Genomic DNA, 15,599 nt, shown 5'->3' with positions numbered 1-15,599 from the left:
ACCACAATGAAACAACAGTGACGCAGGAACATTAGGAAAAATGTGTTATTCTTGGCTTCAAATTGATTGGTTTTCCAATAGTTGCTTGGAGGTAAAAAATGAGGTTAGGCTATTGTTCTGAGGGCCGGTTATGCTAGTTTTCTATTCAAAACCAAACCAATTTGTTTGTATAATCTCTTTTAACCTCCTCCACCTGTGGTTCTTCAATGAGAATTCAGTATGAAAATTGTTATACAACTTGGACATTAACAGCCTCCCTTTGTATTTGTGTGTTTGTGTACACACAATAGTTGGGAAATGTATTACTTAGCAAACAATAGGTTACAGAGGTTACAGTGAGTGGTGTCCTGCAGTTGTTCAGCTGCCCCCAATGTTATATTAGCTAAAGACCCCAACTGCACAAGAAACCACACATTTCTTTTCAATCCAATTATTGTTTACCACAAACCTCCAGAAAAGAAAAAGTTAGCCAGCTCTGGAGACGTTGTTATTAGCCGTTTTTTAATACATTGTGTGATTTGAACACTCCTTTGTTCACTCAGTGACTCTTTACCTTACCTCAACCTTTTCCACCTTCAGGCCCACTTCAGATTTGTTTCTGAGGACGAAATAACAGTTTGCCCATGTCTCGGACATTGTGTTTGGCTGTCATCCAGCAGCCCGTTAGACAGAGTTGAACAGCGCGCCTGCACGGCTCCGATGCAGATATCTGAATAGATTAAAATGAGAGCAAATCTGTTGTGTGAGACATGCACACTTCTGACTCACTTTCCAGTCAGCAGACTGCACAGCACACCACAAGTTGAGAGCAGGTCTCCTAGCAACACCTGCTCTCAAAGTGTTGATGAACCGCTGCCATGAGAAACTCGGAGCCTAAAACCTGTGTGCTCTTTCAAAAAAATTCACATAACATCTTCATCATTTATTTATTTATTTCATCCCACAAAAAGGGAAAAGAATTACATTTTCACATGGAAGTATTTTACGGCAAGTGCTGGTGAAGTAATCGTCACTCCAAAGTTTTCACATGATGTCATGTCCATGTGGTCATATTGTTGACATCAGTAGCAGCCAGGTGACGGAGGGGCAGCCAGACGGTGTAGCATTAACAAGGCTGTGTGGTGCCAAAGTCATGCTCCCTATCAGTGGATCCTCAGTCTGACTTCAGGGTCAGCTGCTTCGTCAGAAATGTGTCAAAAACAATTGTGGCATGACAAGTGGAACGAAATCTGGAGTTTAAAATGAGACAACCAGGTTGCAACTATAGCAACAGTGTACAACTGTCCGCCAGGTTTAACATTGATTCCCTGTCCATCTGTGTTGGTTGATCATTAAAAACCATTGCACCTCTAGAGATGTTTCCCGGTGCATGCTGGGATTTCCAACAGCCTAATGCGTAGTGACAGGTTTTTAGTCATGAAATGGTGTGTTTTTGTCAAATAGATCTCATCTCAACCTGTTACAGCATTAACCCACTGTGTGTCTGTTTTGATTTTCCAGGTGATTACTTTGGCATCCTGATGGATGAGAAGGTGACAGGCTTTCCCTTCAACATCACAGAGAACCCGATGTACTGGGGCAGCACTGCCAACTACCTCGGCCTGGCACTTATGTAAGTGTGTGTCTGTATGTGTGTGTGTGACTGGGAATGAGAAAAGATCACTTCCACGACTTTATCTGAAGTTAACAAGAGTGTGATTTGCAGAGTTTTTTTGTTGTAATTGTCATGAACCTTTACCCAAGGAGTTGTTATCACATCAAATTGAATTAAAGGGCGATGGCTTGTCGCTTGCTGATGTAAGTCACAAAGTGAGTTCATGCAGAATGGCATTGATAATGAGCTGCAACCTGCAAATAGAAAATGTTGTTTTTCTGCAAGTTGCAAATCCCTTCTCTCTTGAAATAAGGTGGTGAGGTTAAAACCTTTACATGTGTCTCTATGACAACCGTGTCCAAGTCTCTCGGAGCCCGACGCCGGTAGTTGCTAAGCGAGCGCTCCGGGGTTGTCGAGCGAGCTATTAGGCCCCCATTTTTCCTCGCAGAGTTACATGGACTCCGTGCCAAATTATGCCGCCGCTATTGTCCCTTTTGTTGTGGCCTTTTACCTCGATTTCTCTCTGCTCTGAAATTAAGGCCCTTTCAGCCGTGCATCCTCTGCACTGCAAGTGATCAAACCTTTTTCACTACTCCTCTTTTAGCTGTTTCTCTCGCTCACCTCCCCTTACCTCCACCCCACCCCCCACACCTATTGTTCAGTTGATATACAGCAGCAGCCTCTGCCTCAACCTTTACTGCTGTCTTCAGTCTCCCTCTCTTTGTCCCTGGTTTGTTGTTGTCCTCAGGATCCACAGTAACACAAAAAAGCAAGTGAGCTGACACAAACGTCCATCTGTGTCTATAATGCTTGATAATAACTCAGGTTTCTCTGGTGCCTGATGATGAAAAACATCCCATTTGGTAGTATTTGGAGTTTTAAATTAAATACATTGTGCATCCTCGAGGCATTAATAACATTTTGAATGCATTTCCAACTTAATGTGTTGGGTTCTTTGAATTTCAAATAAACATAGTCAAATCAAACTGCACTTACTCATTTGATCCTGAGCTTTCGACTGTATCACAGGGTCAGAAGATGGAACTGGATTAGTTGTCACGCAGGAATAATTTCATCCGTGTTGACATGAAACTGTTTTTATACTAACAATGGATCACTGTGTAAGGGGTTATTCGTAATCAGATAACCTCAGAGAGTTATCACCTGACTTGCCCACATCATAGTTCCGGAGAAAGTTTCCTGGAAAAGAAAGCACAGGGGTGAACCTTGTTATCCTTGGGGCAGCGTTGGGAGAGGAATCCCCCCGCCCCCACCCAAGAGGCGTCGACCTCGACGATAAACTGAAGCTTCGGGTCAGGCAAGGTGAGGATGGGTGCAGAAGAGAGCCGCTGCTAAAGAGACCGGAAGGCCTCCTCGGCCTGAGGACTCCATGAAAACCTGGTTCCTGGGGACGTGAGGGCATGGAGAGGGGCTGCAATAGAGCTATAGTTCCTGATGAAGCGTCTATAAAAATTTGCAAAGCCCAAGAACCTCTGGAGCTGCTTTCTGTCTGTGGGAACAGGCCAATCCGTGACTCCACTGACCTTAGCAGGGTCCATCTGGATGCTGCCGGGTGCCACAATGAATCCCAGGAAGGAAACTGACGCTGATGAAACTTGCATTTCTCAGCCTTCACAAAAAGCTGATTCTCCAGCAGCTGCTGAAGAACCCGTCGGACATGCTGCACATGCTCCTCCTCAGACTTGGAAAAAATCAAAATATCATCCAGGTATACAAAAACAAGCTTGTTTAACATGTCCCTCATAACATCATTGACCAGAGCCTGAAAAACTGCTGGAGCGTTGTTTAGACCAAATGGCATGACCAGATACTCATAGTGGCCGCTAGGAGTGTTAAAGGCCGTTTTCCATTCATCCCCCTCCCGTATGCGAACTAGATGGTACGCATTTCTCAAATCCAGTTTAGAGAAAATGGACGCCCCTTTTAACCGCTAAAAAGCAGAGGAAATGAGTGGAAGAGGGCACCTGTTCTTGACCATGACGTCATTCAGGCCTCTGTAGTCGATGCATGGACGCAGGGATTTGTCCTTCTTACCAACAAAAAAGAAACCAGAACCAGCGGGAGAGGAAGAGGGGCGAATAATACCAGCAGCCAGGGAGCTTTGAATGTATCCGTTCATGGCCTCCGTCTCAGGGGCAGACAATGAGTAGAGACGACCCTTAGGAAGGGAGGCCCCTGGGAGGAGTTCGATGGTGCAGTCATAGGGCCGATGGGGGATGTAGGGAGGTAGCATGGGATTTGTTGAAAACATCCCTTAAATCCAGGTAGACGGCTGGAACATCAGAGAGGTCAGGAAAATCTGAGGAAGAGTCAGAGTTCTTGGGACAGAGACTGGGGGAGGCAGACACAAGGCAGGATGAGAGACAGAATGCACTCCACCCCAAAATCAACCCAGTTGACCAGTCTATGTGTGGGTTGTGTTTCTTGAGCCAAGGCAGGCCCAGAATGAGTGGAACATCAGGTGAGTCAATGATCAAAAATGAGAGCATCTCAGTGTGGTTACCTGAGCTGGAGTGCGGTGGGTGACAAGGCAAAGCAGGCGGCCATCCAGGGCGTTGGCCTCCCGGGGAACAGGGAGTGGTTCCGGAATCAGCTGGAGCTGCTTAGCTAACCCCCGGTCCAAAAAGCTCTCATCAGCTCCAGAATCCACGAACACCGCCAGTTCCAGGGAAACCTCACGAGAGGACAGACGAGCGTGGGTTAAAGGTCTGGAGGGACAAGAGGAAGTGGAGGTTCGGCTCACCAATAACCCTCTCCTTATTGATGAGCCCGGTCTTTTAACGGACATGAAGACAAACAATGACCCAGCTTCCCGCAGTAAAGGCATCTCCCTTCCCTACGGCAGCGCTGACGTTCCTCAGAAGAGAGGGGGTGGGGCATGGGTTCCTCCTGACCACTGGGAGACACTGTGGCACTGTCCGCTGCCTTCACTGGACCAGAAGAAGGAGCAGAAGGACAAGATGGTGAAGACTGCCCCCATCGAGTTGGCGGCCTATCGGGGGAATCGGGCCTTTTCCATCCTCCTCTCATGGAGTCGATTGTCAGTCTTTATGGCTAGGGTGACCAGAGAATCGAAGTCGGAAGGCAGATCAAGTGGGGCCAGGTGATCCTTAATGTCCTCAGATAAACTGTGCAGGAACGTATCAGATAAAGAATTCTCACCCCACTCGCTCTCTGACGCCAGGGTGCGGAAGCGGATAGCATGATCGGCCACTCGACTGCTTCCCTGTCGCAGGTCCAACAGCCCTCGAGCCGCCTCTCTGCCTGGTGTACGGTGATCAAAAACCTTGCGGAGGGCCTTGCAAAACTCCTCACTGAGAGACAGCCCACTGATGCGGTAGCCCACTCTCGGGCCCTTACTGAAAGGTGGGTTATCATAAAAGCCACACGGGAGCGCTCGGAAGGGTAAGAGTGCGGCTGCAGTTCAAAAAGTCATTGAGCAGAGTGACAGGAAGGAGCGGCAAGTAGAGGAATCACCATCATACCTCTCGATACTGGGGAGACGGGGCTCAGAGTGAAAAACAGGTGGAGCCTCCCTGGGCTGAAGAGCAGGCTGAGCAGGTGGAGCAGGTGGAGCCGAAGTAGTGGGTTTCAGGAGGGTGAGCATCTGTTGCATCTGGGTGGAAAGGTCTAGAATCTGGTCTGTCATAGACGTCTGAAAGGTGTCCTGCCTGGCGTGCAATTGCTGCACGCCGCCCACAAGAGAGGACAGATGCTACTCATGATCGTGAATCTTCTTCCCTGTTCGCTCGGCACAGAGAGCCAAACGGGTAAGTCAACACGAGGTAATTAAGGCAGGAAAGCATGTGCACACTAAGGCGACGAAGACAATCTGGCAGAGGGTAAGTGGAAACACAAGCTGTGTCCCAATCCAGCGGCTGCAGCCTTCGGAGGACGCAGCCTTCGCGGTCTACGTCGGCCGGGTCCTTTGAATACCGTGAAGGCTGGACCGAGCGGTCCCCGAAATGAGACGGTCTGGTCCACAAATTATTTCCTGGTTGCGTCACCAGCTTTTCGCACCCCCACCCTTTTGCCGCTCCCGTCTCCTAGCAACCAGCTGCGGTTGTCATAAAAGAGTATAAAAAAGTTAAAATATTAAAATGGACGAGCTGCTGTAAATAGCGCCGCGGCTCTCGGTAGCGTCAGCTGATGAGTTAATAGTGTCACGTAAATTAACCGATCATTTTAACATAAGTGTGATCTGATCAGGTCCCTTGTTTTTAGTTTTAACACTTGTATCTGTAAATATTCACGTGAGTTGAAAACACAATAATTACATTTAAATGTGAATGGACTGTTGGTCCACTGGTCGCCATGTCATTAAAAAAAAAAAATCAACTTCACCGGCACGCAATGAATCTTGGGATATGTTGGGCCGTGAAGGATCCATCAGTTGTATCCTTCGAATCTGGGAAAAGTAGGCTGCATTTGTCGGCCGCATTAGAAGGAGTCGACGAAATGGGACAGCCCCGTCGCGGCCGCTGTGACGTAATCGGTCTACAAATGCACCCTCCAAAGGATGCAGCCACTGGATTGGGACACAGCTACAGGGTCTAAATAGGGCAAGCCTAATTACAAAGAAGGTACAGGTGTGTGGGGAAACCTAAAGGAAGTAAAACTAGAAACCATACACAACAATCGTGACAACAAAATAAAACAGGAAGTGAATACAAAAGAAAACAGACTGAACAGATTATCACATATTTTACATTAACAATGGCTCACATCACTTTGTGTATAAAAAGCTGTCTCTCTTGGTGATGAACCCACAGAGAATTATCACCAGTGGTGTTGAGCATTTTAGCACCTTTCAGCTAATTGTTTTGGTTTTGCAGAAGGCGGTAGCTCCCCTGAACCTTGCAACATTTTTGTTTAAATTTCTTGTCTTTACGTGTTTATTACTGGAGCACGCATGGCATACCTATGCCACACAGCCATACCAGTCGAAAGCGGACACCATCGAAAGCGGAGTTAACCCCCCAGGAGGAGAGTGGGGAGAATTGACATGGAAGCTAAGCTAACTCAGTTAGGACTTAAGGCTATTCCACTACACAGCCAACTCCTGGCTGATGCCTCAGGAAAATGAGATTGATGAAATAAGACTTAAGTCTAACCCAGCAACAGGAAGTAGCTGTCAGTTACTGACCCACCTGTGGGGCGCCAAATTGCAGACGGGCAAAGTTAGTAAATAGCTGGTGAACATAATGGAGCATTTAGCAGCGAAAGAGACAGATAATTTCCTCATGAGTTGATGGAGACCAAAAAAGAGCAAAAATATTGGACTTACTTACAACAGTTGGCCAAACAATGTTACACCAAATGACTACAATTGTTGCTCTGTGTCTACTGGATGTGTAAATAGGCGTCCATTTGCTAAAACATTCACCCTACTAACTTTATGAGGTCAAATTATGTCAGAGTTCTGGCCAAAAGATAAGTTCATTTAGCTTTAAGTAGTTGAGTAAATAAACTTAGTCCCTTAAAACTCACAAATATTAGAAAAAGGAAACAGTGTGATTTATGTTTGGCAGGTTTCCGTCATGCTGGTGTTTCCCTCAGTACTATTCTATATTCTGTCCACTTAATGACGGTGTTGTGTTTTTTCTGTTTTTCCTTCACATCCTATATTTATTCAGCACACCAAAGGGCAGAAGGGGCAGCAGTGATTTCTCTAAAGTACTGAGGGCGGGTTGGGATGAAATGACAAAAGGTTTGCATGCGTCCTGTGTACGTGTCTTGCTTATGAAGTCGATGTTTTCTTCAATCTCAATGAATGAGGTTAGATTTTCTCTTCTATTTTGCAAAACTGGGTCAGTGTGTGCAATCACCACATCGATTGTTCTGTATGTACGTACGTACGTATGTGTGTTTTGACTGCATGGCTTGCAGAGAGCATGTCAATTTCCATCTCTGTCTTGTTAAGAGGACCACAGACAATGGTTATCACAACTCTCGGCACTTAAGGCAAACCTTTCTGACATGTTTATGTGGAATAAAAGGAGAGTACGTTTTTTTTTTTGCACGCTATTAACCCAGTTTCAGTTAGGAAGCTCGGTCCCTAGCTCGGACTGAAATCCAGCCCTGTGAGTTTATAGCAATGTGCCTCGTAGTCAGTAGTGTTGGGATCTGGAGCTGGTTTGACTTTTTGCAAGAAAAAAAAATTACACTATTGATAATAATACAATTATTTATAGGATTATTAAAAATCTGAATAATAACGGGGCACCACAGCAGGATCACGGACCAGTTACCCATCTATGGATTAAGTCTCAAAATTGATGTTCAATTGAATTTTAAATTACGCAGCACAAGACTGTAATGGCGGCATTGCCGCGATTATTTAAACCAAAAATGCTTTGCGCTGGTTAGGGGGTACTTGGCTGAAATAATATTTCACAGGGGGTACATCACTGAAAAAAGGTTGAGAACCACTGACCTAGGGGCCTTGAACATCTTTTAATGAAAGTCCATCCAATAGTAATTACTAAAATGTCAACCTCATTGTTGTGCTAGAGGCAAAATCAGAGGATCACCTTAGTAAATAAGATTCTTCCAAGGGGAATAATTACTTTTTAAACAAAATGTCATGGTAATCCTCTTCAAACTTCATACCGGACCAAAGTGGTGGACCAACTAACCGACCCCCCTGCGTAGCTCCAGATTTGATTAGTTGAGTCCAAGACAAATACCTCTTTTAGGTTAATCCGTCTATGTCTCCGCACACCAGAGTTCTTCATTAGTACACTTATGTTTATCGGTTCTGGTCTGGATAGGGTCCCATACTATTGTAGGGGTTTTCAATATATTTCCAGAGTGGATCTTAAATGGACTTACTAGAATGATTTGAGATAAATTGAATATTTTGTATTTTGTTTATTTAAACTGCGATTTGTCAGCCATATCCCAAAGCCGTACTTACAACAATGGTAGTGACTAGTTGCTGAGAGCTGCAAAATAAAAATCTATTTCAGTGTGTAAATGTGTACCCAGATTTGTCAATGTGCAAAATAATCTGTAAATGTATTCCCTTATTTCTGAAGTGGGGAAGTAAACTCCTCAGTTGGCCGTGTTTTGCTACAGTCTTTCATTGGCATTATCAATGAATGTGTGTGAGCATCTGGATCAGTGTGTGTGGACCTTTATGCCCTGAATCTTCAGGCAAGCACTCCTCCCAGGTTTTGCACTATCCAACAACAACAAGCTCTTCTTATGTCATTCTTCAAGACAACCACAGAGATAAGCATATGACCTACATATTCCTGCAGACCACATAATGAAGGTTTCGCCTCCAGTGGGCATGCTAGTGTTTTACTTACTTCACTTACTATTATCCTATCTGATTGAGCAAATAAATATATATACAGTGGGTACGGAAAGTATTCAGACCCCTTTAAATTTTTCACCCTTTGTTTCATTGCAGCCATTTGCTAAAATCGAAAAAGTTCATTTTATTTCGCATTAATGTACACTCAGCAACCCATCTTGACAGAAAAAAACAGAAATGTAGAAATTTTTGCAAATTTATTAAAAAAGAAAAACTGAAATATCACATGGTCATAAGTATTCAGACCCTTTGCTGTGACACTCATATTTAACTCACATGCTGTCCATTTCTTCTGATCCTCCTTGAGATGGTTCTACTCCTTCATTGGAGTCCAGCTGTGTTTAATTAAACTGATTGGACTTGATTAGGAAAGGCACACACCTGTCTATATAAGACCTTACAGCTCACAGTGCATGTCAGAACAAATGAGGATCATGAGGTCGAAGGAACTGCCCAAGGAGCTTTCCGTACCCACTGTATATATATATATATATATATATATATATATATTTTTTTTATTTTTTTTATTTTTTTTTACCCTTCTGCTCAATGTCCTTTTCCAAAAACATAGTTTTCCATGCCAAGCCTGATTCATAGAGACAGCACATATGGAAAAACACATGGTGCATAGTCATGTGCATAGATTCAGACATGTGCGAATTAGATGAATGCACAGAATGGAAAATAACATCACTATTCTAATATTTGTATTAATTTATTCAGATGAATATTAACTTGCACCAAACCAACAGCTGTTCTCTCTCTACAGAAAATAACGTAACAAGTTATTTAATAGTGAAACTTTAAAAAAAAAATCTTAATCCACATTAGGAAGAGGAACACAAAGTGCTAACACACAAAACATTTTCTGTCATGAATTACTGTAAAGAAATTCCTTACCTTTTTTTTCCAGTAGTTGTCAAAATCAAGGGCAGATTGAATCAGGAAAATAATAGAGAAAACTTGCATTCAACTGTAGCGCAGGGGAGCGCTGTACTTCTCTGATGAATGGGACAAGCCAGTCAGCTGACGATCTGACCACTTTTGGGTTTGTCAAATGTAATTATGACACTTTGTTATATGGGTCAGTGTAACACACAGGGTCTACTGACTAACCATGCCGCAGTCCTATTTTCTGTGGCTCCTTTGATCTTCTAAAAGGTAAAATACAAAAGGAATTGTAAGAAGTAATCTTTGGAAACCGCAGGTAGTGTCAAACCTTTCATCACTTCACATTTCTTGGCCTGGTTTATGTTTATTCACCAGGGAGAAAACCTAAATATAGTCTTCCAACTATGAGCTTATGTCAGTGTGATTTTAAGTAGGACTAACGAAGAAGTCAAAATAATTGCCTCCCAGCTCATTAAAGGGTCTGTTCATTCAGATTACAAAAACAATAATAATATATTATTCTCCCCATCCTTAGTGGCGTCTTCCATGCAGGTTTTTGGCGTTCCAAAATAAATAGTTTTTGCGCCAATTTTATATACATATATATATATATATATATAAGAGATAAAATAAGATAATCCTTTATTAGTCCCGCAGCGGGGAAATTTACATATACATATATACAGAAAATATAAGTCCTAAGTATTTACTAAGTACTAAATATGTATAGATAAAAGTATATCAATACATATAAACACTACGGTGAGATCTGAACAAATTTCTTAGCCATGCTAGCAGCCTAATAATCATGGTTCCATTGCATTATCATGCTTCCCACACAGTGAATTGCAATGATTTTAGTCAACCTCTGACTTTTCCTTTAGATGACACCATTAGTTGGCATCATATATGGTTTTGAGGGAAATGTCTATTGGATGGATTACCATGTCATTATGCGTACATTCCCACAGGATGAATTAGGGCTGGGCAATATGTAGCAATATGTAGATTGGTTGCCCCGTCGCTCAGAGGTCCCTGCGGCCGATCCACCCGGTCACAGCTTTTTTCTGTCCTGGCCCCTCAGTGGTGGAATGAACTCCCCACTGACGTCAGGACAGCAGAGTCGCTGCCCATCTTTAGGCGCAGGCTGAAAACTCACCTCTTCAAGAAGTACTACCCTGAGCCTTCCTCGTAGCACTTATTGTATTCGTATTAGTTGTTGCACTCACTGTATTCGTATCAGTTCGCTGCACTTATTGAATTCGTATTCGTTTACTGCACTTATCCTATTCGTAGTAGTTTGTAGCACTTATTATATTCGTATTAGTCTGTTGCAATTATTGTTTTCGTAGTAATTTGCCTCTGCACTATACTTTTGCTCTGGTTTATGCTTTAAGATGCTTGTTTAAGAAAGGAGATGCACTTATGACTTCTGGTGACTAGTAGTTCTCTTGAATACCTATGTTGAATACACTTCCTGTAAGTCGCTTTGGATAAAAGCGTCTGCTAAATGACTGTAATGTAATGTAATGTAATGATTGAGGTTGATTTTGAGTGTTCTAAATCCTAGCTTGAGTGCATATTAAAGAACAACCTCCTACTAGGTTACCTCATCCGGGCAGACCTTAGTGATGTTCATGCAAGAGTTGCTTGCCTTACAATTAACCAACGCCTCCATTGAAACCCTGTTCAAACACATTTGTTTTTTATAAAAGACACATTTGTTAATTATTTGAGGCATTTTTCAGTGTGAATGCACTTGTGAGCTCTGTTAATATTTCTGTATTATGTGGTGGTGAGCTTGTTCCCATGCCTCTTACCAATCAGCTAGAACTTTATTAAAGGTACAGACACAACACACTAAACTAAGATGGCGAACATGGTAAACATTATACTTTCTTAACATTAGCACGCTATGTGTCATTGTGAGCATGTTAGCAGGATAAACAAAGTAAAGTGGTCGTGCACATCCAAGAACCGTTTTAAGACGGAACTGGACCAAAAGAGGACGGCAATGAAAATAAAATGTTTTTTATATATTTTATATATTTATGTCCTTTTTCTTAATAAACATGTAACCAAAGGTGGGACCAAGTCATTAGGCCTCATACTAGAACCACTTGTACAAACAGATTCCTTCTTAAGTGGCTTGTACGAGTGATTTAGGAGAACTTGCTGCATTCACAATTTATGTCCGTAATGTCAGTTCTTCACAGTCAAGTGGATCCAGGGAAATGAAGTGTCGACTTGCTGGGAGGGAATTACGTTAAAGTTAATTTATCAGGAAATTAAGGGAAATTAATTGCTTCCTGGCACACTTTTTCAAATAACCTACTTTTTTAATCTTTGGAATCGGGGAAAGTAGCAAGTCAAAGGCCCAAGTCCCAGTGAAGACAGGAGTCATTGGTGTTTATGTCCAAGTCAAGTTGAAAGCCTTTTTCTATTTTGTCAAGTCAAGTTAAAGTCATCAAATTTGTCCTGAGTCTGCACCACCGCATGTAACAGAACTGGGTGTTGTGTGTGGGTACGGTTCTACTGTACTATCATGTTAACAGTGCCCATGCATTTAAAGTTGGCATCTCTTGATATATTACTGTCTGACAAAATGATTAGCTCGAAATGTCACTGTGTATGTGCTAATAACCTTTTTTTTTATATTTTTTTGTTTGCATGCAGACATTTGAGGAAAGGGTGCATTAGCCAGACTCCAACATTTTCTGTTACATATGCAGCCGCCTTTCTTTAGAAATTAAACATACAATTTTTTCTTTAAATTATATTGCTGTTATTAAACCATAGGAAGAAACACAGTTTGAATAACTTTATTTGCCCATTATATATTTTTCTAACTTGCTGTAAAAAGTCCAGGAAATCACTGAATGGCACTGTACTTTCTCTCTCTGTGTGCGTTTGCTCCTCCATCACTGCCTGCTTATGTAGGTCAGGGTGGACAGTTGTATAAGCCCCATCAGCAAATCAAGTTCAGCAGGCAGTGACAGTGTGTCAGATTTTTTTGTTGATTAGGTTTCTATCTTTTTTCACCGTTAGGTCAAAGTTGGCAATGTAAGCTTCAGTAGGACGAGAAATTAAACCAGCGCACACATGGTGTTTATATTGAATATGTTTACAGATAATAGCGATAAAAGAGATCATAACCTTTTGTTTCTCACACCCCTAATTGAGAGTGCTATCAGTCCTGCACTCCCGGGTTTTCTTTGTTGTTAATTATGTCCACTGCATTACCACCAACACATTTGCTCGGAATAAAAGTCTGGCTTCATGATTTGTAATGTGTTTTTTCCACTTCTTGACAAAATGAATCTGTGTCACTGTGCCACATTCTGATCAGATGTATGTAGGTCAATGTGGTGTTGGTTGTGTTTATCTTTGTCCACAAGGATGAACTACATTGAGAACAACTCTGTTGAAAAAAAAATATCTTTCTTATCATTACTTATTTTCTTTATACAATCATGACTTTACCATTTTACATTTACTCTATTTATCATTGAATATATCCTCAGACAATATTTTTGGTTCTTTTCTTGAATATGGTTTATTTTGAAATTGTGGGGGATATGTTTTGGGTGGCCACTAACATAAAGATTTTTAAATAAATCTCAAGATCTGCCGTCTCTGTTCAGTCGCTCTCTTTATGTACTCATAATTATACACTTCACATCAGTCGAAGACAACTGATAAGTGGTTCAAATTTCCATTACATATTGTGTTGCTCACTCAATATATAACCTAACCCAGCCATCTTCCTCTTTTTTCTCTCCTTCTCCGTCTCAGTGGTGCCAGTCCTGTTGGTCTTGTCCTGACTGCCATCGTAGCCGTGGCTTACAAGTTGGCGATACAATTTGAGGGGTAAGTCTTCAAATGTATTTGGTCAATCACTTGGGTACACGTGAGAATGCACCCCAAAATGCGCTGAATACACCTTTAAATTGACCATTCAGGCCACTATCAGACACAATCGCGGATGTATATGACAACATGTTATGAGGTGAAGTGTGACTGACCATCTGTCAATTTAGATCATTTAGACTCTCAGCACAAGGGGGGGGGGGGGGTGTATTACTCATGTTGCGGGGACATAAATCTGTTTACACAGTCACGTTGTGGGGACTCGCCTTCCAAAATGAAAGTCCCCATAACAAAAAATCCTTCTTTTCGGGTGAAGACTTGGTTTAAGGTTAGGTTTAGGTTTAGGTTTAAATTTAGCTTAAGGTTTGGATTAGAGTTGGGAAGGATTAGAGTTGGGAAGTAGCAGTTATGTTAGGGTCAAGGTAAATTCCCATCAAAATGGATGTTAGTCAATGTAATGTCCTGTAAAGTGATGAAAACACGACTTTTGTGTGTGTGTAGGTGTTTATGTGTTCATGTGTTAACTGTGCCGATGTCTTTTGTATTACATGTGTGCGGAACCACTCACATAACATCATGACAGCTCATGACACAGATGCACACGGGTGTAAATGAACACACCATTCTTGCTCACGACCTATTATATTGAGGACCCTGAAGTAAGAACACAAACAAAATGTTAACCTTTGTAGCAGCAGCAGCAGAAAGACAAAGGATGAGAAATGGCGGATTTATTAGGTCACAACTGACTGACCTACTTTATAACACGTAAACACCAGCGCAGTCACACACACAAACACTCTCCACAAATAAACAATAAATAGCTATTTTGTGGTTTTTTCAATCAAATTACAAGTCATGTAACTGCATGTGAGGAGCCCTCTTTGTCCATTTCCTACCTCGTCGGGCCCATGAAGGTTATCTTGTTTGTGTCTAAGGATGAGCTCATTTGCCCAACAGGTTAAATGAAAAAGTCGGAAGCATGCATTCATGAAATTGTCACACATTTAAACCTGCTGTGAATTAGAGCGCAGATGTTCATGACGCTTTGGCAATTTGCGGCAGCGCCAATCCACATTCATGTCAATCAGCCGGAAACCTGTGAATTGAAGGTAGAGCAGGTGCCAGTTATTACTTTACACTGTGACTGGGAAAAGATTCATACTAAGCTATATTTTCCGTCTGCCTCTGGCATAGACTCTGAATGATCTCATTTAGTTAACATCTACAAGGGTAGCGAGGCAGCCAGTTGGATATTGCCACACGCAGTGACTGAAATGGGGTGAAAGCAGCAATGGCAACGATGCAGCAACCACACTGCGAATGGAAATAGATGTCTAGTGAGTTTTGGACAATGCCTCTCTGCTTTTTTTAGCTCATAATCCCCTGGGATGCAGAGTGAGATGCAGCGGTGAAAGCTGACACCGAATAATGGCTTTTTTCCCCTTCACATCATCTATTAGTAAACCTCTAAAATAAACTAGAAGGCTGGATCATGGTTGACTTTCTCTAGTGCCATTTGTGAGGATTGATTTACCCAAATAATTTCAATATTTTTCAACTTTTGGTCTGTGTTTTGCCATCAACAAGACAAAGTCTGTAAATGAGTCTCATCCTGCCTTTAATAATATTTGGGCTGTGATAAGAAACATCCAGACTCCCTAAGGTAACGGATCAGTATCTGACTTTCACTTGTGGATGTCCGGACAAAGTTTTATGATTCAACATTTATTTTAAATCCATTTCTGATCATGCATATTTTTCTAGCCTATTTAGGCCTGCTATAAATTAGTAAAGCAATTTAGGCGTGTTAAGAAAATGTACCCTACATCCAAGCTTTTCTTTGATGATTTCCTATGATAACGTCTATAGTGTCCTATCGTATTATTTTTTTATAAT

The 15,599-nt window shown here is 42.1% G+C and overlaps 1 protein-coding gene across 1 annotated transcript in view; it reads left to right on the top strand.

The window, feature by feature from the left end:
• The window catches only part of pemt (phosphatidylethanolamine N-methyltransferase), a 65,309-nt gene that overhangs the window by 46,574 nt on the left and 3,136 nt on the right, over positions 1-15,599 (top strand). Inside the window, exons 5-6 of the mRNA XM_054599152.1 lie at positions 1,501-1,612; positions 13,626-13,700. Of these exons, the coding sequence (XP_054455127.1) occupies positions 1,501-1,612; positions 13,626-13,700 (187 nt within the window). The remainder of the gene's footprint in view (positions 1-1,500; positions 1,613-13,625; positions 13,701-15,599) is intronic.

Source organism: Anoplopoma fimbria, chromosome 5 (genome assembly GCF_027596085.1).
Source record: "Anoplopoma fimbria isolate UVic2021 breed Golden Eagle Sablefish chromosome 5, Afim_UVic_2022, whole genome shotgun sequence".
Lineage (NCBI taxonomy): Eukaryota > Metazoa > Chordata > Actinopteri > Perciformes > Anoplopomatidae > Anoplopoma > Anoplopoma fimbria.
The sequence above is the reverse complement of the archived record's forward strand: the minus strand, read 5'-3'. Positions and strand labels throughout refer to the sequence as shown.